Source organism: Leptosomus discolor, chromosome 2 (assembly GCF_034619465.1).
Source record: "Leptosomus discolor isolate bLepDis1 chromosome 2, bLepDis1.hap2, whole genome shotgun sequence".
Classification (NCBI taxonomy): domain Eukaryota; kingdom Metazoa; phylum Chordata; class Aves; order Leptosomiformes; family Leptosomidae; genus Leptosomus; species Leptosomus discolor.
Window position 1 is genome coordinate 39,917,293 of NC_141392.1, and position 23,278 is coordinate 39,940,570.

The following is a 23,278-nucleotide window of genomic DNA, read 5'->3' on the forward strand; positions in this document are numbered from 1 at the left end:
TGAGAAGCAGATCTCTGAAAGATCTTTTGTCAGTAACAGAAACGAAAGCTGCAGAATTGGAGCAGGAACGAGTTTATTCCATCTCTATACTGTGTGCTCATTTGTCTTTAGTATCAAAAGCTATTAACAGTTCCCCCCCCCCCCCCCTTTTTTTTTTTTCTCTCCACAGGGAGGCAATAATGCAGGGCATACAGTTGTTGTGGATTCTGTGGAGTATGACTTTCATCTTCTGCCAAGTGGGATCATCAATCCAAAAGTGACTGCATTCATTGGTAAGTGGGACATCTCTAAAAAGCAGACGATACTGTAGTTACAGACTTCTTACATGTTAAAATAACAAAATATATCTGAGGACATGTGGGATCAGAATTTTTCTTCTTCAAACTCTCATAGGCCTGAACTGCTCTACTATCTTCTTAATGTCGTCTTAACTCAATTGCAAAGTTTGTGTTATGGAGGTTTCTTTTACTGTCTTGGATAGTTCATCTTTGTTCTTATCTGGCCTATCAATGCAAACAGCTCGCAGCATATCTTTGTTCTCCCATTTGCTCTTATTTTCTCTACCAATTGTTTCTTCTATTCTCAGAATTCCATCCTCTCTGTTTTAATCTTGAGCCTTGCTAGGTAACTGCCAGTACCTTTTGAAACATAAATCTTTCCTCCCTTTTCCATTGGATTGTGAAATGAATGCTGCCTCCAAATGCCTTCTGCACTGTATAGTTCTTACTAAGAAGTCCTCTTGGGGGAAGTACATTAGAAGGTTTAGGGCAGTGGCAGTACTATGTGATGTCACAATCTATGATCTGTTTGCTTCCTGAAAGGGGATTTAGATTGTCCTGTCTGTTGTCTCTACAAGCCTACTTACCTGCCTCCCTTTCTTGGAATCCTGTTTCCAATCCTATGTGGTTTTTTGTAATTTTTTAAATTTGGATTGCTTGTATGACCAACCTACTTAATAATGCTGTGTAGTCCTTAAAATTTCCTTCTAAAAATGAAGGTAAATAAAAACCATGTCTACACAGTATTATATCTAGGCATGTGCTTGTGTACTGTTTCAGAGATCAGGTGAGTCTCTGGGTCACTAAAGGCTATGACCCATCAACACTTCCATCCTGCTTTTTTGATATCCAGAACTCCTGTGCCTTACACAGTGTACTTCTCCGGGACTCTATTGCCATGGTCTTCCTATCACTTCTTCCTGCGTATCTCATTGCTTTGAGCCTGTAGTCTTGCCCCTCAGCTTGGTGCGTGTGCCAGGAGTAAATGGTCATTGGCAGTCTGCTAAACAGTGTAGCAAGTAAAGAGCCTCTCTTGCCAGTTACTTGACTCATAAACAGTACTTGCTGAATTCTTAGGTCCACCTTGTAGTGGCTGTATACTGGCAGTGGGCATTAACTCTTTAATTGATGGGAATCGGTGATTAACTGCCTCTTTTCAGCTGTTACATTGACTTTATAGTGGGATAGTTTCGGATCAACTTGCCCTGCCTAATACTTCTACAGAAATTGAGCCAATGTGCATGGAAATAGATTCCCTCTGATGAAGGGGAGGTTGGGATGGTAACTGCTGCTAGTTTTGAGGGCTGTGGCAGATAATACTGCATTTATTCTCTTTTGATGTGTTACTGTATTATGTTTCTTTAAAAGGTTATTGCTTGAAAACAGTAAAAAGGATGCCCATTTGCCATGTTTTGTTTCATGGATGCAGGGTTGAGCAGGAAAGACCCCATCCTTTAAAAATACAGTAGGCAGGAGAGAGCTTTTTACAAATCTTATTGTCTGCATCTGCTGTCTCTTGGTTGTGTATGTTCTGAAGTTTGTTCTTCTAGCTTCTTTTAGGTCTGCCTTGTGTTTAAAATCTCTTTTCGGGGAAAAAAAACCCCTGGCTTAGGATTCCACTGAAGGGGCTTACAATTTCAAGAAAAAAGGGCAAAGGCAAAATTATTGGAGTATTATAATAGATTATTACTATTTATTAGGGTATTAAGGTTATAGTGAAGAAGTCTTAAATACTTTCTGTTTCGGTGTTTAGAATGCTTTTATCTATGTGAAATGCAAATAGTTTCAAATGGCAAGTCCCTTAATTCTTTAGCTAGATGTTATCATACTGATAGCTTTGGATCTACTGATCTACTGAGTTTGACCTTAAGATGGTTCAGTTTTGCTATGTGGAAATGCTCCTTCTTAGGCCCTCAGTGATGCTGGTTAATTGTATGAGCTGGTAGTCTTTTTCTGAGCAATATGACAGCTGTAGGAAAGTGAGCTTGCTTTTGATAGAACTTTTTGCTCTGTTATTTTTGCTAGTCTGTTAACAGCCCCAACTCTATATACAGAATATTCTGTTTACAGCAGAAGAGTGCCTGAGGGGATGCTAGTATTTATAATGATGATAGAGATGTGCTAAGCTTTTAAAAAAACAATAGGGTTATTAAAATGAAGTACAAAGAGGGAAGTTAATTTTAGATATGAGGAAGTTGCATTCTGGACTGTCCCACAATGCTGTTACTGTTCATCCTGATCTAAATTGAGAATTTGTTGAGTTGATTAAAAAGATTCAATGCATGTAGTTAGAAATGCATGTTTTAGGTGTGAATCGGGCTTTTACAGATGAATTCCTAAGAATAAAAATCGCAAAATCTTGAAAATTTAAAAGCTTAAATAAAATGCTCTGCATACAAAACATGAAGTGCCTTTAAATTGTTTGGAATATTTTTTCCATGCTCAACATAATTCATTACATTTTGTGCAATGGTTTTCTTCAGGAAACGGCGTTGTAATTCATTTGCCGGGACTCTTTGAAGAAGCTGAGAAAAACTTAAAGAAAGGAAAAGGTGAGAAAATTTTAAGATAGTACTCTTAAAATAGTTTGTGGGCCCTTCCTCAGATAGAGGATACCTCTGTAGAGGTTACATACAATGTGTTTTTGCAGAACTCTGGTTAGCTGCTAGTTTCTTATAGGAGTCTTGCTAGAAGTGCCAGGGCCCTCATGGGAAGACAGAAGGGCCTCTGTACAGTTTCAGAAGAGAACATGTTCTAAATGTGGATGATCTGCAGACGGTTTTCTTCACTTAAAGCAGTGAATTTAAGAAGTGCAACAACTTCCTGTTCGTAGTCATTTTACCTCTTACAATATTAGTGTGCAGTTTGATACGTGTTGATGTAAACAAATGCTGTGTTAATCACTTCTTGATTCAGAGCTCAGTTTTTGGGTACTTTGTTATCTTTATGGCCATGCTTGGCAGCAGTCTACTGTAAGTGAGGTAAATTGATGGTCTAAATTATTCAAAACCAAAAAGCTACTAATTGCTGAAATTGAGGAACTAGTAAAATAGCTAGAATTCATCCTCAGAGTAAGCCTGACTTTCTCAGCTTTATAGGCTGATGCCAAGTTTTAATTATTGAAATCTACTTTTTTTTTTTTTTTCCTCTGGAACATGATAGCTCAGTCTTTAAATAGATTGACTGAAGACAAAACATGAAAAGTATTTATCCTTTGTACATCCAAAGACAAAAATGCTATACAAAACATAATTTGAACTATTCCATTTTGTCTTTTAAGGGCTAGAAGGCTGGGAAAAAAGACTAATAATTTCTGACAGGGCTCATATTGGTAAGTTCCTGTTTGGTTTTTTTGTTGATTTTTTTTTTTTTTTTCTTTTGTTAATCTTTGTTTTTTCTGAACTTTTGCTGCAGTAAAAGCATGAAAATTTTTAGCATCTCTTAATACAGGTATGGACTTTTCTTTGGATTAAGTCTCCATGTGCTGCTTCGGTTTATTGAAGATCCTAGAAAAAAAATCGTTCACCACTCAGGACTCTCCTAGATTTGTGTTCTAGTGACTTTTTAATCCTGTTCCATAAAGGTAACCTAGTCAGGAAAGCAGTTTCACTTTCCAAGCCAAAGATTAGAGGTGTAAAGCAGTTAAAAAGCAGTTCAGAAGTGAATTGACTGAACGATTCATTTCCCCCTTTGGTGTAAAAGCAGTGTTGTTTATAGTAACTCTTCTGCTGGGAAACCATGTGACTTACAAACTAATGGGCTCCCTACCAAACAGATTGCCGTGTGGTTCAGAAAGGAGGCTCTATGGGAAGCACTAAGCACAAGTACAGTCTGGGTGAGGAGTGGATTGAGAGCAGCCTTGTGGAGAAGGACTTGGGGGGGTGCAGGTGGATGAAAAACTGAGTATGAGCTGGCAGTGTGTACGTGCAGCCCAGGAAGCCAGTTGCATCCTGGGCTGCATTAAGAGAAGCATGGCCAGCAGGTCAAGGGAGGTGATTCTCCCCTTTTACTCCACTGATGAGACCCCCACCTGAAGTACTGTGTCCAGCTCTGGGGCCCCCAACACAAGAAAGACATGGACCTGCTCGAGTGGGTCCAGAGGAGGGCCATAAAGACGATCGGGGTCTGGAGCACCTCCCCTAGGAGGACAGGCTGAGAGAGTTGGGGCTGTTCTGGAGAAAAGAAGGCTCTGGGGAGACCTTATAGTGGACTCCCAGTACTTAAAGGGGGCCTACAGGAAAGGTGGGGATGGACCCTTTATCAGGGAGGGTAGTGATAGGATGAAGGGTGGCTGTTTCAAACTGAAAGAGTTAGGAAGAAATTCTTCACTGTGAGGGTGATGAGGCACTGGACCAGGCTGCCCAGAGAAGCTGTGGCTGCCCCCTCCCTGAAAGTGTTCAAGGCCAGGTTGGATGGAGCTCTGAGCAACGTTGTCCAGTGGAAGGTGTCCCTGCCCACTAGATGATCTTTAAGGTCCCTTCCAACCCAAACCGTTCTGTGACTATAGGGGTGGAAAGAATGGCTGCCCTCCTTGCAGGGAGCTCATCAGTCAAGCACAGTTTCCAGCCTATGTTTCAGACAACTGTGCAGTTCAGAGCCTGGACGTACTATTTAGAATTCAAATCACCAACACAGAGCTTCAGAGGCTCTTCCTGTATCACTCCTATGACATGATTATTACATAAATTCATCCTTTAGATTAGATCTTTAAATATTGAAACATAGTAGTTAAGTAGCTGCATATAGTAGGAAATGGGCTTATTGCTGCTCTGGTAGTCATCTTCTGAAGATGCAAACTTTTTAGGTCTTTATCAGATAAAAGCTTGTAACACCAGAAAAAAGGTCTTGCTTTCTTTGTTTTGTTTTAAACTGATCTGGAATAGCTTACTAAGTGAACATGTTATTTGAGAATAATTGTTTTTACTATGGAGTAACTACCAAGTTTGAAATAGTTGAGTAACTGTTCCTAAGTTACTAAAATCCTTTCTGAGAGTAGAATCACTGTAGGTGAATTACTTGGAAATTACTAGATTATTAAAAAGCTGTTCTGTGATGATCATGTTGCAGTTGCAATACTGTGAAGTTTTCATAGCTAAACGTAGCTAAACAGGTCCTGAGTGAAAAGGACCAGTTGTTGACTGTCACTCATGATCACTCATATTGTCATTCATTCAATATGTTGTTTGTATTGGCAATCGGTGAATGATTAGTCTGTAACAAAAGATCAATCAAAAATAGGGTCGAGCTGCTGGAGATAATCTAATCCTTTCAATTATGGGCAAGTGTGGAAATAAACCCAAAAATAAATTGGTAAGACAAACAAGGAGAACCACTCTTGTCCTAGAGAGACCTGAGTGCTTATTAAATGAGTCTGTTTCTTGCAAGTTTTCAGTCTTTCCTGTGTAATGTGTCGATTAGTTGTTTAACTTTTGGGAGATAGTATTAAAGAAAAATAAGCTGGCTTCTGTTGATATGCGAACTGTTGCACCCCTGTTTATTTGACATGAATCTTGTCAGATTTTTTTTTTTTGCTTTTATGGTAGACAAAAAATTGGTGCAAAGAATACTTTGCATAATCTTTGCTATTAATGATATGTAGTGCTTTAAGAACAGTCAGGCCTTGTGAAGATGACTTCTGTTTACATAACAGATGTTGGTGGGAGCTTTTGTATTTCCAAATGTATTTTAATTGATCTTCGCTAAAATGTAAAATGGTTTAAGAAATCTTTAGAATGAATGAGAATGTTTAAAGTTCCCACCTTAAATTTCAGCAGTATGGTGTTTTTTACTATGACCAGTTTTCCATGATATTTTGAACTGCATGTTTTCTTTGTTATGCATACATTCTTTTGGGCTACTACAAAGCTGAAATGGCTTAGTTATTCTGTGGGAAGGTATATACATAGTCTGCAAATATTCTACAAAATAAACAGTTGGAAAAAAAAAAGTCTCTGAAAACCCTCAGAATTCTTCCCTGTGAAAAAATGTAGCATGTAAAAGAGGAAAAAAACCCTTGTCATTTTATTTGCCTCTCTTCAGTGTGTATAGTTCTGTTTTCGACATTGACAAAGAGGGCTTGAGTTGGTTTGAAGAAATAGTTACTGATATGGTAATTTGTTTCACACATTTTCTGCTTAATTTATTTTCTTAGTGTTTGATTTTCACCAAGCTGCTGATGGCATCCAAGAACAACAGAGGCAAGAACAAGCAGGAAAGAAGTAGGTAGTTTAATTTTGTCAAACATAGGATGACTTAGTATAAGCGTATGACTTAATAAATTTGATTTCTGTTATTGTTTGTCATTGAGTTTAAAAAAAGTATTAATTATCCTTGTACCTCCTCAACGTGGAGTATGCAGGGATCATTTCTTACACTTTTATCCTCCAGTGGCTAGCAAAAGATTATATTCTTAATGAAAGGATTGTATCTTCGTATTTTGCCTTTTGAAAAAGTTCCTAGTTCCTAATTTGCTTTATAAAAAGAGTTCCTGCTTGCTAATATTTTAATTGTTTACTGGAGGTGTTGTAAAAATATATTTCTGTTTCTGAAGATTGAAGGACCCTTTTGTCATTAGAACTGAAAGGTCTGATATGACTAATTTGTTATCTCAAAGTGCTTCATTGTCACAAGTGCATGCAGATGTTCACATTGTCTACTACATGCTGCTACTGACCTCCTGAAGCTTTTGAAACTTTTAGAAACTAGCTGCTATGTTTCTAACTTGTGATTTCCAAGTAGCTCGCTAGTTCATGGGGATGGGGAAAAAGCTGGCAGAATTAACTGTGACAAGTCTACAGCTGGAAAGTAATGCTGCACTGTAGACTTCTGAGATACCAGTAGGCTTAATCTCTTCTTGGAAGTTTGTCTATGTGGATGAAAAGTAATTCAGTCTTCCTTACCGAGACCTGTAGAAGGTACCATCCATGACAATAACCTTTAAGAGAGTGTCTGATTGGGGTGTATCTTGCTTCACACAGGTTGCTATTGAGCAATAACTTATCAGCTGTTCTTACACTGGGTCATTTTCGCACTTGACTGTGCTGTACCACCTGCTTTGTTACCTGTTATTTTAGGAATTCAAAAAAAAAAAAAAAAAGGAAGAACATACATGTATATTCTTCCATACATTTTTTTTAATGAGCCAGTAAGTGTACATCAGCTATTCTTGAATGTTTATGGAGCGCAAGCTAAAATTGCTATATGACAATATTTGCGGTTAAAAACAGTCACTCATCTACTTGTGAGGAGGAACCACTTTATTAGTTAGTGCAAGGGAAATCACAATGAAGAAATAACACTTTTCTCCAAGTAATTTGTTTTAAAGAAATGCAGAAAAAAAAGTTACATTCAAAGCTAAAAAACTTAAGAGTGCTGTATTTCTTCTTTCTGTGGGGTTCTTGAAATTCTGCAACAATCATACAGTTTTCAAGCTTGTTAAAGCTGCCAGTGGGCTGAAAGTAGTAAGCTATTTATTTCCTCCTAAATTTTAAGGCTATCTAAGTGTCTGTAGAGCAGCAAGTACTACTACGAGCTGGCTAAGAACAGGCTATCATAAACTGATTATCAGAAAATTGTTTCCTGTTGGTTGGGGATGAGGTGGGGAATTGAAATAGCCTGCTAGCATGTCAAACTGTAGATTTGACTGCATAGCATTCATTTTGGCATTAAAATTCTTTTGTCTAACACTTCAAAGTTGATTATTATAAATAGTAAGTTTATTCTTCAACTGAATCTTTTACCTGTTCAAGTGTAGCTTGAAAACAGTCACAAGTAAGGCTCATATAGCTTCCCTTGCAGAAAGGTTATAGAAAAGGTAATCTAATATCGTATATTACGCTTGTGCAATTGTTTTCATTTCTATAAATACAGACTTCTGACAGCTTAACTCTTATGAATTGGCATGTCTTAATGAAACAAAATAAATGGAAACCACCTCCTTAACAAATTCTCTGTGGAGGGTATGAATTCAGGTGGCGGCTACAGTCAATTATTTAAGCCACGGTGTCTTGTTCTGGTTAAATGATACTGTGTGATGCAAAGTTGATTAGAATGTCTGTCTTTCCAGACTGGAGGCAAATGTATCACTCCCTGAGATTACTCAATATTGAGTTTAACTGGAAGATTTTGGGTTTTTTCACCAAAATTATTGGTTTTGAATCTACTCCAAACTATTAATGACCTAACTAAAATGAATTATGTGCTGATTATGAGTGTTTCAGTTCACTTACATATCAATTGATATAGCCTTTAGCATAAAGTTTAGATATGACCTGTACGTTCTACTTGAAATGGAGTCCCTCTTGAACTGAGTTATGGTATGGTACCTTCAAGGCAGTTTGAAGAAATCTGAGCCACTCTGCATACACAGAATTTATAACTGAAGAAGATAAGGCTTTGTGTGTCTGCTCAGGGGGAAAAAAAAAGAAACCAAAACAAGAAGAACCAGAACAGAACTAAGCACGAAACTAAGCTTAGCAATGTATAACACGCTTATGGAAATGCTGCACAACTGTTCACTTCTCCTTAAAAAGTTGCTTAATCTTTTGAGAGCTGTGGGGAAGGTATCTGATAATCTGTCTATGATGAGTGCAGTTTGGCTCCATTTTGATAGCTCTTTTGCAAGACTCTGGCAGAAGACACATTCTCAACTAGCTGTACTTCTCTGACAGTAAAGTAAGTGCAAGCAAGTTGTATCTTAGGATATCACTGACTTAAGTTGAAAAATGATTTTCAGGCGGAATGGGTAGGTAAGGGTAAGAAAAAGAATTCAGGTTTTCAGAATCGGGTACGGTGGAAAATCTGTTCCTGAAGCCTTTCTAATGTACAGCATTTTGAGTAGCATTTCCAGTCTTAGATGCTTGTCAGTGTTTTCTGTTTCCCTGGCTCCAACTGAGGCACATAGAATTAAATGAAATATTTCTTACATACGAACTTGAAATCTGTACTGTTTATGCTGTTGCTTTAGGGAGGACTTTCTTTAGGTCTTCAGGACAGTTTTTTAGGAAGGCGTTTAGTTTCAGTTCATGGTACTGAAGGATGTTGTCTTGGCATTGAGTTCCTTAAGTATAGAAGTTAAGAGTTGTGTACAAATAAACATGTAACTGTTCACTAAAGCATGAAAAGTTACTGGTTTAAAAACAGAAGTATATAGAAGATTAATGCATTTATGTCTATAAACAGTGATATTCTGAAACTAAGTTGCATCCTGAAAGTATCTTGTGTTTTAAATGCCTCAAAGTTCTAAATGCTCTCGAGTAACAGCTTTTAATTTTATGCTAAGGATGTATTAGTTTTGAAGAAAAATACCTTAGTTTTATATCAAGAATAATTCCTGTTTATTATCTTTTGAAAGTTTGGGAACTACCAAAAAAGGAATTGGTCCAGTATATTCTTCTAAAGCAGCTCGAAGTGGACTCAGAATGTGTGATCTTGTTTCTGATTTTGATGAATTTTCTGAGAGGTAATTTCTGTATTTTAATGCACAGTTGTAAGCATAATTTTCAGTTTCTGAGTAGTAACCTGTGTAAGCAATTACATCTGGTTGCTGTTACTTTTTAATTAATAATTATTTTTAAATATGAAACTTTTTATTTGTAAGTTTATTAAATCACGTGTAGTTATTAAAATATTGTATTGTTTAAAATGGTTTAATTGCCAAATAATTGCAGATATATAACCAGTAAAATGTAGGATTGGTGGGGACATGAAGAGGAAAACAAACAAAACCCTTACTGAAGCATTTTTGCCTTCCAGGTTCAAAGTGTTAGCCAATCAGTACAAAGCGATATATCCTACCTTAGAGATAGATATTGAAGGGGAATTGAAAAAGCTCAAGGTAAGCCTGCTTCTGTCTGTTAAATGATATAATCACTGTGTGTAGTTACTGGTACATAAATCTCTTGGTGACTGACGCTTGTGCTTGTGTGAGGAGTTAAAACATAATACATATCACGGGGAAATTGGTATGTATCAATTTTAAAGAGTCTGCTAGCATCCTTAAAGGCAGTTTTGACACTGCATTATGCAGCATTACAAAACTTGGTTTCAAGAAGAATATTGTAAACTCTTAAGAAAAAGGCTTGTATAGGGAGAATTATTTTTGGCTTCTTGCTCAAACATACTGTCTAGGAGAAAAAAACCTAAGACTATTAATTCCTTGTGCCAGAAACTTAAGAATTGAAGTAAATTATTATTCTAAGTAATAAGCCTTAAGGGAAAAAAAAAATACTGTCTAACAACATAGAAAAATGTAAGTTGATAGCAGCAGAACTAATGAAGCCTGATTGCCAGCAGACTGGTCTTGTGATTAATTATGAATTCCAATTTGATGTTTTCCCTGCAATTAGGAGAGTTGTGAGATTTCTCAGTAGTATTAATTCTCTTATGCCTAATAGTATGATTTTTGTGGTGCACCTGAATTCTTATTTGAAAAAAATTGTCAGGTGTCTTACCCTTACTCAGCTTTTTTTGTTCTTGCATTTTATAGAAACTTAACTGTATGAGGGTGGGGTTTTTTTTGACCTCTTAGAAATTTCAACCAAATAGGACAAATTGTTTAAAACCATTGAGGTATGTGTGGAATAAGGCAGGGTGTGCACCGGGCATGTTGAAGTCTTTCAGAAAATGAGACTGAAGAAGTCATCCTTCTTGCATCTTTAGTTGCCACTAAACTGAGTTTACCAGCTCTAGAATGGGAGTTCTTAGCACTTTTGTTTGTCTATCTTTAAATAATGTCTGTTACACATGTTGAGTTGTAGTATTTTTATCAATATGTAGACCTAAAAATCAGTTACAGTTGAGTGTTTTATAGTGCTTTATAGTTTACTTAATACACATTAGGATTACAGAATATCTGAAACTTACTGTTAGGGTGAAAACATGTATTTGTAGCTTGAGGAAAACTACTTGCACTTAATGTTTGTTTTATGCTAATGCACTTGATTAAACTCTGAAAGACGAACTGTTATATTTCATGTGAAGTGAATCATGAGAAAGTTCCATATGTTCTCATGGGGAAAAAGCTGTGTACCAAGTGTTAATCTGAACATTACTGGCTTCATGCATCCAGCTACTCAGTGGCATTCAGGCACTTGACGCTTGATTCCAATAAAGAACTTTTTACTTTTACTTACAACTGTACCTGTATATATATCACAGATTAATGCTGCTTTACAATTGTGTGCATTTGTTGGCTTCCAGTGGCCAGAAGTGGAACTCCCCACATGCTGGTTTTGGGGGAGAAATTTTGAACACTTGGAAATTAAATACAGAGTACAGTAAAGTATTACAATTACACTCAAGCTTGCATATTTCTAAAGCATTTCAGAAGTTTAGATTTTATTTCTCTTTTTTTCCTTTTTTTTTCTCCCCTCTTTCCTCCTATGAAGAGCATACATGTCTGTTGTGTCAATTGGAGTCTTAATGTTCTTCCTTCCCTTGTTCACATATTATGGCATATTTAGCATTTCTTTGTGTTTGCTTTTCCTTTTCAAAAGGAATAAGAGCACTGTTTTGAGGGAGTAATAGCACTTGTACTCTGGCTGGCTTTATCATAATGAAATTATACTATATGATAGTCTTTTGTATTATTCAGGGCTGCATGGAAAAAATAAAGCCAATGGTAAGAGATGGTGTTTATTTCATGTATGAGGCTTTACATGGACCACCAAAGAAGATCTTAGTAGAAGGTGCAAATGCAGCACTGCTGGATATAGATTTTGGTAGGTATAATCTATTTTGAGACACATGTTGCTACATACATAAGTTGTGAAAGAGGAACACTAAATAATAAACTCTTCATGCTTACCTGTTCTTATGGCAGAAGTAGGAGTTAGATGCCTCTTGCTTATATGTAGTTACTGTGTGGCTGAAGCATTTCTTCACAATTCAAGTTAACTAAGGACTGGCATGCTGTTTGGTCTTCACTACTTTAAAAAAAAAAGTGTAAACCTAAGGATTTTGAGATGTTTAACTCTTTTATATTTGCTGTCCAGGCTGCTTTTTAAATGAAAGCTAAATATTTAACTAGAGACAAATGCTCACCACTAACAAACTAGACTATATTCTATATTCCAGGAGTCTTTTTTTGTCTTTTCTTTAATTTTCTTTAATTGTGGAAATATTTTTTTTCATTTGATTATATAAGCAAAGTTGTTCTTTCCAGAATTATGCATTTCTTTGTAATTTCTTATCTGATAATGTGCTGACCAGTTGGTAGATATATATCTATATCTTATTTATCTTCTCCCAAAATGAAAAATAGTGTATCTGTATTTTCTAACCTTTTAATACCATTTTCTTAACCATCTCCCTTCAAATTTTCAGTTTCTATTAGTAAGTATGTTTTCTATAAGATAGCAAGGCATGGTTTTCTGGTGTTTCATTCCAATTTTTGACTTGTATGATCATTTAGAATTGTTATGTAGTCAACTTTTGCCTCTGTACCAATTGAAGTAAGTGGTAAGTTTTCTACCTTTTTCAGTAGAGAAGGATCAGACAATGTACATACAAAGCTAAGAGCTCATAAAATATGTACTTGACCACAAAATACATTTATTGTGTGTTTTGGTTTTGTTTTGTTTTTTAGTCTTGCATTGCACTTACCTAGGGTTTACAAGTACTATTCTTTACCAGGTTAGATTTTTTTTGTAATAGTTTAAATCCAGTGTTTTAATAAGTTTTTAAAACTATTTTTTTTAATAGGCACGTATCCTTTTGTGACTTCATCAAACTGCACAGTTGGAGGTGTGTGTACAGGTCTGGGCATGCCACCGCAGAATGTCGGGGAAGTGTACGGAGTTGTGAAAGCTTATACAACCAGAGTTGGCATCGGTGCCTTTCCTACAGAACAAAATAATGTGAGTACTATCAGCCCTACATGTGACCTGTAACTGAGTGAAATAACTTGGTCTGTATGTCTTATGTTAAATCAGTGTTAGTGGTTAAATGCAAGTAGATGATGATGTGTTTGGATGTCTCATTCTTCTGATTCTAGACTGAGCTTACAGGACTGCCAGATCTGACTGTCAGTTTCTCAGACCTTCCTATGGAATAGAAGGCTAGAGCAGGAACAAATTTTGAGAGATTTGCTCAAATAGTATTCTCTTGAATTAGAAATAGCATTTTGTATTTCTGTTTTCATCCCAATGGACAACTTTGTGGAAAAACTGGGGGAAGAACTTATAAGGTAATATACAATATTGTAAAATGTTATTAAGTAAAATGTTGTTAAGTGTATACCTGCATTGTGTATTGCATATAAATAATAATAAAAAAAGGCTCATGTAATAGTGTTACTCTTTGTTAGGAAATTGGAGAATTGCTGCAAATGAGAGGTAAAGAGTTTGGCGTTACCACTGGTAGAAAGAGAAGATGTGGCTGGCTGGACCTTGTGTTACTCCGATATGCTTACATGATTAATGGATTTACTGCGTGAGTTATTTTGACAACTTTGCTGTCAACTTGACATAAAGTCATGGAATGCTACAGATTAAATTGTACATTTACTAGTTAGTAATATTCAGACTTAGTATTGATTTGTTGGTTATTTTGATAAATTAACTGTCCCTCATTTTTCCTAGCATTAAATATTTTTATATTTGACACTTTCATACTAGCAAATTTTTCTTTCCTTTCCTTGTTGCGCATCATTATTTCTCATATAAAATGATAAAAGAAACACGTATCCTGGTACTTGATGCTTCAAGCTACCCCTACCCCTACCATCCCACCAAACCAAATCAAATTCATTACAAGGGCCTTAAAACTTGATAGAGTTTGTGGTGTTTTGTTTTGTTAGTTTGTTTTCAAGATAAGACAGATGGGAACCCATCAGTATCTTCAGCAGTATGTGTAAATGTGGAAAATTTGGATATGACTTTGGGTTTTCAGTTAAAATGAAAAATAGGCTTGTCAAAACTGGTATAAAATTTCTAGAAGATCAAACTGCAAATACATGCTTTACTTAACATTTTCTATATTTTCTTGTCCTTTGTGTTTTTTATTTAGAATAGGATGCAGCCAGGTATTTACAGAGCCAGTGCTTGATTATTTTGCTGCCTGGGCTGAGGGCAGGAACATTTGGCAGAGGATAGGAACAGACAGCAACAGGCATGATGCTATAAAACTATCTCAAATGAATGGTCATAAAGTATCTTGGCAGCACCCTGACCAATTAAAATTCTAACACTTAAAGCTATAAACCAGTCACTGTAATTGAAGAATACCTGTCCTTTGAATTTTGCCCTTTTCTTATGGCTCTAGATTTAAGGATGCAACCAAAAGGCTATTCAAGGGGTGTTTTTGTTTGTTTTTTAAGTCACATCAGATAAATAGATTAGTGCTATTACAAGCTATTTTTCTAAGGAAAGACAATTAATTGCAATGTGCAGGAATCAATTTTTCCTCTGGTATTTTTACAATGTGATAAGAGTTGAGAGTTGCTGAACTTCTTTAACCAGAGTAATGTTTCTTTATAGATTGGCACTTACCAAATTGGATATCTTGGATGTATTTCCAGAAATCAAAGTTGGTGTTGCGTACAAACTAGATGGTGAAATCATACCTCATTTTCCTGGTAAGACCGCTTGTTTAACAATTTTAGATTTTGTTGAAATGTAATCTGATACTTAGATGCACTTGACTTTTACTTGTAAAATTTATGACAGGAATGTGTTACTTCAGCATCAAGCCATTAATGTCTTCCCAGGTTGACCAGAGACACCCTGTACCACGTCTGTATCTGCACCCTAAAGACACTTGTACAACAAACACTGTTGTTTTCCTACTAGAAAGATGCAAAGTGCTATGTAAAGCTTCTTAAATGTGAATGTCGTTACTGCTTTTTCCTTTAACACAGCCTGCATTACCTTCAGGCTAAATTGGAAGCTCGTTTCACTCTAAAGCCAGGGTCTTATTCCCACTACTGTATTCATCCCCTCTTCTAGCAGGACAAGTCTTCATTTAAGCATGCAGTAATCCATGTGAGAGGACTGATCTGATTGAAAAGCCAGGTTTTTCTCTCCCTGTGTTATTTTTCTAACAGTTCAGTTCCCTTTAATGATTCACAGAACAGCCAAAAACCTGTCGCACTGACACAAGGGAAAAGGGGTGGGGGAGCAAATGAGCAGTTAGTTTAGGTGAAAGCAAGACTATTTTCTAATGCAGGACCAATATACATCATCTTAGCATGGTAGAAACTGTAGCTCCTGAGGAGGACAGTGGTCATTTTAGTGATCGTTTTTACCTGAAAAATGTATCTGCATGTTAAAAGATTCAAATATCTCAAAACATTGTTTTAATGGATAGTGCATCTTTTTCAGTTTGCTATGGTGGAGATACTCCTGAAAAAGGAAGCCCATTAACCGGTACTAAGGATAGGGCTTTCTGATTTTTCTGATGTGTGCATAGATGCCCGTTTCCATTCTAATTGCTACCTCAAGGTTTGAGGCTGGTCACAGGTTACCATTTTTCATATGATATCATCAGCAGATAACTTCTTGTGGGTGAAGAGATCAACTGTAGTAATCAAATACAGCTCACAGCAGAATTTATGTAGTATAAAGATGTAGTTATATATAAAGGAATAATTGATGACCTGCCAATATTCCTTGAAAATAGCACATATCTATTAGGGAAATTCTTAAGGTATTAACAAAAAAAATCTTCCCTTTCTCCCTGTGCTTGGGGGAGTTCTTTAGTTGATTTGCACTCTGGTGTCTTCAGACAAAAGTGCCAGTTACAATCTGACTGTGTACTGAATGGCATGTCATGCGCTTTCATTCAGGAAATTTAGTGCTCATCTTGTGCTAAACCAGGGAGTGCTTTTTCCCTTTTAAGATTCAGATATTTCCTGATTGATACCTTTATCCAAAATTTTGAGGAAATCTGTGTGTACTTTAGATGGCCTTTGAACATAATGGAGGTTGCACGTTTGAATTGAGAACTACTCAGTAAATGCTTCATTTGTAGCCCTGTCATCTAACCTGGGGGTTATTTGGGCTGTCTTGTTCTTAAGTCAGGAGGACCTTCTCTGGTAGTCCGTCGTGAAAGATTACATGAACGTGGCCATGTTTTCTAGTACTGAGTCTTCAGTGATTACTTTTTTTCCCCTCCCATTCATTGTGTCTCTCAGATGGGACCAGAAGCTTGTTACAGCTCCTGAAGGCAGGCTTTGCTCCCTGTATATGCTCAGGTAACAGGTAGCTGACCTTTGGTCATAGCAGCACAACATGGCTCACCTGCCTAACTGTATTTTTCTTAATTGTATGAACAATTAAGAATTCTGGTAGAAATTTAGTAGAAGCTGTTGTCTTTGCTGTTGACGTGCTGTCTTCCTTAAGTGTCAGGAAGGAGTTTGAGCTGAACTTCTGGTAAGCTGGAAGATGCTGTGTCTCACAGTGCCTCTGTGTTCCACACCTCTCTCTTTGCTACACTCCTCAACGTTTGGCAGCATTTTCAGCACATATGCTGCAGGTTACTTATTACCCCTGCCCCTGGCATAAAAACCAAAAGGTAACTTTCTTCCCACTTTGTGTTTTGCAGACCATCAGGTTATTTCTGATGTCTGTATGTCTGCATGCCATGCACTTGTATAATTTATTTTTTTTAAACTTGCCACTTCGACATTTTGCATTTAATTTAGAAGAGATCTAGTCTGGGAATCTCTTGCTGGCAGGGTATTTCTTTCTCTCTCCCCTCCCTAACCTCCCACTCTCTTGGAGATGATAGCGATTTACCCTTCTTGTGAAATTACTGTCTCTAAATTAGAAGCACACACAGTGCCCACTATCTCAGGAAAAACATGCCGTGTTTCGTATATTGTCCCTTTTTTCCAGCTGGATCAGAGAATCATACAAGTCTCACTTTTTTTTTTAGCTTAGATTTCTGTGAGCATTTTGTAATCTCCTGTTAAGAAAGAATTGAAAACATCTTGTAAATTTACAGCTGACTTCAGTTGGTATCATTGAGGCTGTAGTCTTTTGCTATGGAGCTGGCCAGTATCTCCATTTCTGTTCAGTTTCAGGAGTTTATGAAAGAAAGACAGAACTCAAAGAACGTGAAAGCTGTGGTCTGGTCCTGCTAGTGCCTCCTGTCCAAGTTCAGGCATCAGTTGATCTCAGCACAGACAGACACAACCTCCAGCTCGGGAGGTTTTGAAAACACAGATCCTTAGGAAATTGGGAGGTTATTTTGGAGAAGCATGAAGTAAAGCTTTTTTTTCTTGTGCTCTTTTTCTGGGCATCTACTGTAGATTAAAGAGCTAGGACGCTGTGCTAAGTGTACCTTCGGTCTGACCTATATGACTGCTTTTATCACAGAATGGTAGGGGTTGGAAGGGACTTCTGGAGATCATCTAGTCCAACCCATCTGCTACAGCAGGTTCACCTAGAGCAGGTTGCACAGGACTGTGTCCAGATGGGCTTTGAATATCTCCAGGGAAGGAGACTGCAGCCTCTCTGGGCAGCCTGTTCCAGTGCTCTGCCACCCTCAAAGTAAAGAAGTTTTTCCTCATGTTCAAATGGAACTTCCTGTGCTTCAGTTTGTGCCCGTTGACCCTTGTCCTGTTGCTGGGCACCAGAGAAGAGCCTGGCCCCGTCCTCTTGACACCTGCCCTTTAGATATTTATAAGCATTGATAAGGTCCCCTCTCATTCTTCTCTTCTCCAAGCCTCTCAGCCTTTCCTTGTAAGAGAGATGCTCCCGTTCCCTCATCATCTTAGTAGCCCTCTGCTGGACTCTCTCCAGTAGTTGCCTGTCCCTCTTGAACTGGAGGGCCCAGAACTGGACACAGTACTCCAGATGAGGCCTCACCAGGGCAGAGTAGAGGGAGAGGAGAACCTCCCTTGACCTGCTGGCCACACTCTTCTTAATGCACCCCAGGATACCACTGGCCTTTTTGGCCACAAGGGCCCATTGCTGGCTGATGGCTAACATGCTGCCCACCAGGACTCCCAGGTCCTTCTCTGCAGAGCTGCTCTCCAGCAGGTCAACCCCCAGCCTGTACTGGTGCATGAGGTTATTCCTCCCCAGGTGCAGGGCCCTACACTTGCCCTTATTGAACCTCATTAGGTTCCTCTCCGCCCAGCTCTCCAGCCTGTCCAGGTCTCGCTGAATGGCAGCACAGCCTTCCAGTGTATCAGCTACTCCTCCCAGTTCTGTGTCATCAGCAAATGTTCAGTTTCTGGAAATTGCTGGAGGATCTTTTTCTTACAATGGTGCCAAGATGCAAATTTCAGCTATTCTTTTTGAATTGGAAGTAGCATTACATCATTCCCTCTCTAAATTATAGTGCCAGACTACCGGATATCCTTATATATGTGCTCTCTCTGTTATCTAATTCAGCTGTTAATAAGGAATATTCTAGAAAGCCTAAAAGGTAGATCCCCTAAGGGAAGAGCTGAGAGAAATCTAGATGGTGACTGCATCTTTTACTACACTGGGCTGAGTTTTATGGCTTATCTTTACCACCCATCATCTTTTATCACACCTGCTGGAGCAAAATGAGAGAATCATTTGAAATATCAGGAATTTATGCCTTCTTTTTCTTCCTCTCTTTTGGGGATGTAAGGAATGGAGTAATGGAAGATTGTAGACAAGATTAGACCATACAGTTCTAAGTGCTTTCAGCTTTCTCCCAGCTTGCCTCATCAGAGACTTCAAAGCAAAAGTGCCTGTGGACCTCCAAGATTAGGTGTTCGGTCACTTTACCTCTTCAGAAAGAAAGAGGGAGGCTAGTGTCTTATTCTAGACCATCTGCACTGCCTGGAGATTAGTTTGTGGTTTTGCACTTTGAATATAGCTATTCTATTTTACAGATCACTTGGATGGCAAACAACACCTCAGTTGTTACTGCTGGTGACATTAAAGAAAGTGCTTATTCATGGCCTCTGCAACCCAGCATCCTTAATGTGCTTGTCTGTCTTGATTACAACAAGTATTGATTCAGGATCATTTGCCTTAACCTGTGAACACCTCAGTCCAAAAACTGTGCATTTCTTCACTGTTGTAGGCTTTGATGTCAGTAGAGCATAGTCCTCTTTCACCCTTACTCAAAATGCCTCGTTCATAAAGGCTGTCCTTACAACATTGCTACTGTTGAACTCTTACATGCACCAGGACAAATTATTCAGTATGCTGAGCCTGAGTTTGTTGGCTACACACACACTGGAGGGGATTAGCTATGGTTTTGTATTTGCACCTCCACTGTGCCTCTTGCACCTAAAACCCTTCCCCAGGTTAACTAGCTGTCCTTGCCGGAGTGACTTGATCTGAGACATGAAGCCTATACGACATTAATTACAGTGCCTTTGGCATAACCCTGTCTTTTTCAGAAAGGCAAGAAAGCCTGACACCTCCCATTTTTTTAAAAAATCAATGTATTTTGACCATTTTGAGGCTTAAGGCTTTTGTTTTGCTGTCCAGTGTCATTCCAAGACTAATGTTCAGATAATTATTGCAGTGATTCCATTCCAGAACAATGTGCCTAGCATCTTTTCCGGTACTTGAAATCATCACAGGGATTTAGCGTTAATGGAAACATTGTAGCAAGTTACTAAATGAAGGGTAAAATGGGATATACTCATTGCTTCTGTTCTGAGAAGTAATTGGAACAGTTACTGTTCATACATCATGTGGGACTCCACACTGGTTGACAAATTCGTTGTAGAGTTTCAGGGCAAAGGGTGTGTAGGCATCAGAAATCTATTATGTATGAACTACATCATATGACTATGTATGGTTAATAAAAAGTACGCTCCCCTGCCACTTTAAAATGTTTTAACTGCCTGATACAAGCTGGTACCTAATTTTGCTTTCCCATCACCATGTTCTATCATAAAGGGGGAGCTGGATCTTGGTATTTGTTTAGGGGGGGAATAAAAAAAATCAAAGTTTTGGGGAATTACTTTTCCTGAAACTTCTGAACTGAAAAGATTGTTGTTTAAGCAAAATATATGCATGTGACTGTAAGTACAGAAATTCCTAAAGTGTAAGTCCTGTTAGTTACTGGATTATTTTTTTTCTTTGCTTATATTAACAAAAAAGGACACTTCAGCACCTTCAATGCTAGTACTGTCTTATGAGTAAAACCTTTTTGTGTAAGAAAAGAATAAGAAGCTTTACAGTTGTGTGTTTAGTGGTAGAGCATATATAAATCTTTGCGGACATAATATTTTTGTTCCTGTTTGCTTCTCAGCCAACCAGGAAGTCTTAAATAAAGTAGAGGTTCAGTATGAGACACTCCCAGGATGGGATACGGACATATCAAATGCAAGGACGTTTGATGAGCTGCCTGTAAATGCACAAAATTATGTTCGCTTTATAGAAATGGAGTTGGGTGTTCCTGGTAAGTAAAACAGATTTTGTTGTTGTTCTGGTGTTTCCTCGCTCCTTGAAACCTATCTTGTACTTTGTCTTAATCAACATTCAAAATATTGAAAACTAGTTTGTAGCTGTGCTCATTCTGACATACCTGGTGATCTTGGAAATTATTGTTTTACTTCCTTTGAATCTATTTAGCTTCTGAATTGACAATTTTCAGAAGTTTTAATATGCATTCATTGGCTTATACTATAGTTCTTGTTCAATTGAGATTTTTATAACTTGCATAAGTGTTTTTCAGATTGGTTAATAGGGGTTTAGTTCTGCTGCCATTATAAAGTCAGTGGGACTACTGGTATATTAATGTGCTTAAATATATGTGACAGTAAGAGGTCCTAAACTAACAAGTTTCTCTTATGCTGATCCTGTGGTTCCATCCAAAGCTTGGAATTAGGAGATAATGCAAATCTTTACTTTTCTGGCAGTTTCTATGAATCTTTTCTTCTACGGTCTGGAAAACTAATTAATTCATTATGGCAGCTTCAAGACTGTTCCTACTTTTCTAAGTTATCAATGCAATCTTACTTTGAGAACAATAGACGTAGTTATTATTTCTTAATGTACTAATAGTATGTGCTGTGTTTTTCTTCAGACTGGTACTTAAGATCTTAAGGGCTTAAGAAGATAAGTTTGTATCTTATCTTAAGATAAAATGCGATTTTGCTTTGTATTACTTATAATAAAAGTTTGCTTTTCTCTCCTGCAGTTAAATGGATTGGAGTAGGGAAATCCAGGGAATCAATGATCCAGCTGTTTTAAAGATTTCAGATGCATGGAAGAAAGCACACTCCTCAAAGACTGCTCATTCTTAAATGCATTAGTAGCCCGCAAAGCAAAGATGTTGGAAAGATAGATTTTTGCATGGAAAGAAATGCTAGAGTTGAGACCCCCAAATCAGTCGCTACTCCTGAAAGAGACTTTTAACATGAACCTGTATCAGTTCTTGTTTGACTGCAATTTCCAGGACACTTGTCACTGTTGTTCAAGGTGCCATCAGATTTATTTTTTCTTATGTAATATTTACTTCATAATGTAATTCCTGTTTGAAAATCTAAGGTAGCATTACTTTCATGACTGTTTGTCTTTGTTATCCTCTCTCTGCTTTCGGCGGTGTTACTTCCCTGAAATTTTAGACAGTAAAAACAATGCAGTTTTGCACAGATAGTTTTACATCCTCATTATTTGTATTCCTAAAGCTGTTGTATTCTTAATGGCTGCTCTTGTGAGTGATTAAAGAGGGGGGTTCTGATTTTATAATGCTATAAATGCTGTCTAAATTATTATGTGATCTGTTTTTTAAAAAAGTGATGCCAAGTTAAGAATGTCCAGGTTTTTTTAGCTATATAACACAGAAAACTTACTCTTTGTAACTCACAGAGGACACTCAAGTGTTTACCAGGAAGTGTGCCCAGAAAGTTAGAAAATTGATATTGTAAAAAGTTCATTTGCAATTATTAAAGAACTGTTCTGATTTTGAGTTAAATGTTTTATAATGTTACTTATTGTTTTTTCCAGTATTTTAAAAATGCTGCACTTCTCTGCTTCCAAGGCGCGTATCTCAAACTGTTTCCCTAATTAAATGAGGTTATATTTACATTTGGTGAGAAATCTTAACATTTTGATGCCCTTTTAAATTCCTTTCTGTATAGCCAATAGAAGATCTTTCTCTGGAGAACTGGCAAAGCGCAGACACTTTCGTCATTATAAATTGAAGATGCTTTAGAAATAACATTTAAAGCATTCAGTGTAATTGCTTTAGAAGTAGGGAAAATAACAAGTATTCACCTCAAGACATCTGACATTTTGGCTTATTAGTGTTGGGAAATGTTCTAGAATTATTTTAATTTATAACCGTTATTATATATTCCAAAGAACCTGATTTCTTTTGGCAACAACCCAATAATTGCATATTCCCTTTCCAGATTTGTTGAGAATGACTTTGTTTTTACACTATAGTATGTTATTCATGTGTCTCCTTTTTGCTTAAAAGACAGCTCAATTTGTTTCTCAAAGCAAGTTTGTATCAGGGTAGGGCAGTAGTTTCAGATTTAGTTTTAGTAGGTTTTGGCTATGCGGATGAACATAAGAAACGTAATGCAAAATAAAAGATACAAGGCCTTCCAGATTAAGTCTTATCTAACCAGATGTTTCCTGAAATGATTTGTTGGATTGATGCTGCTGAGGTGTTCTGCACGATGATTATGTTCTCAATTGATATAAAATTGTTTGTCATAAGAGAAGAGGAAGGTTGAAGGATAAAACTACTGATATTTAAGGAACATTTTCTGTTGAATTGCCTGCATGTGATAGGGCAGTTAGCAGGGTGTATGTTTTACTTGTAATATATGGAAAGAGGAGGATACCACAGAATGCTGGAAAAATTCTTAAATGCATTGAGAGACCTTTGAGTCAGCACAGCATTGCATGGTAGATACTCTCCTCAGCATTATAAAACAAACAGCTTCATACTCCCTAGTATGAAGGGAGCATACTTCATACTACCATCCCTCCCTAGCTAAGGGACATCTTGAATTAAATTATCTTCCTAGTTTCCTGATGAAGAGAAGGAGGGATGTAACTGTGTGAAACATAAATTCCAATGCTCATTTAGAAGGAAAAAAA

At 37.3% G+C, this 23,278-nt stretch overlaps 1 protein-coding gene across 1 annotated transcript in view; it reads left to right on the top strand.

Moving 5' to 3' along the window:
- The window catches only part of ADSS2 (adenylosuccinate synthase 2), a 38,752-nt gene extending 16,613 nt beyond the window's left edge, over positions 1-22,139 (top strand). The window contains exons 2-13 of the mRNA XM_086460940.1: positions 170-272; positions 2,762-2,830; positions 3,559-3,609; positions 6,430-6,496; positions 9,631-9,738; positions 10,032-10,113; positions 11,872-11,998; positions 12,981-13,135; positions 13,585-13,709; positions 14,756-14,853; positions 20,472-20,621; positions 21,363-22,139. Coding sequence (XP_086317066.1) covers positions 170-272; positions 2,762-2,830; positions 3,559-3,609; positions 6,430-6,496; positions 9,631-9,738; positions 10,032-10,113; positions 11,872-11,998; positions 12,981-13,135; positions 13,585-13,709; positions 14,756-14,853; positions 20,472-20,621; positions 21,363-21,415 — 1,188 coding nt within the window. The 3' untranslated portion in view covers positions 21,416-22,139. The remainder of the gene's footprint in view (positions 1-169; positions 273-2,761; positions 2,831-3,558; positions 3,610-6,429; positions 6,497-9,630; positions 9,739-10,031; positions 10,114-11,871; positions 11,999-12,980; positions 13,136-13,584; positions 13,710-14,755; positions 14,854-20,471; positions 20,622-21,362) is intronic.
- Positions 22,140-23,278: the final 1,139 nt, after the last annotated feature.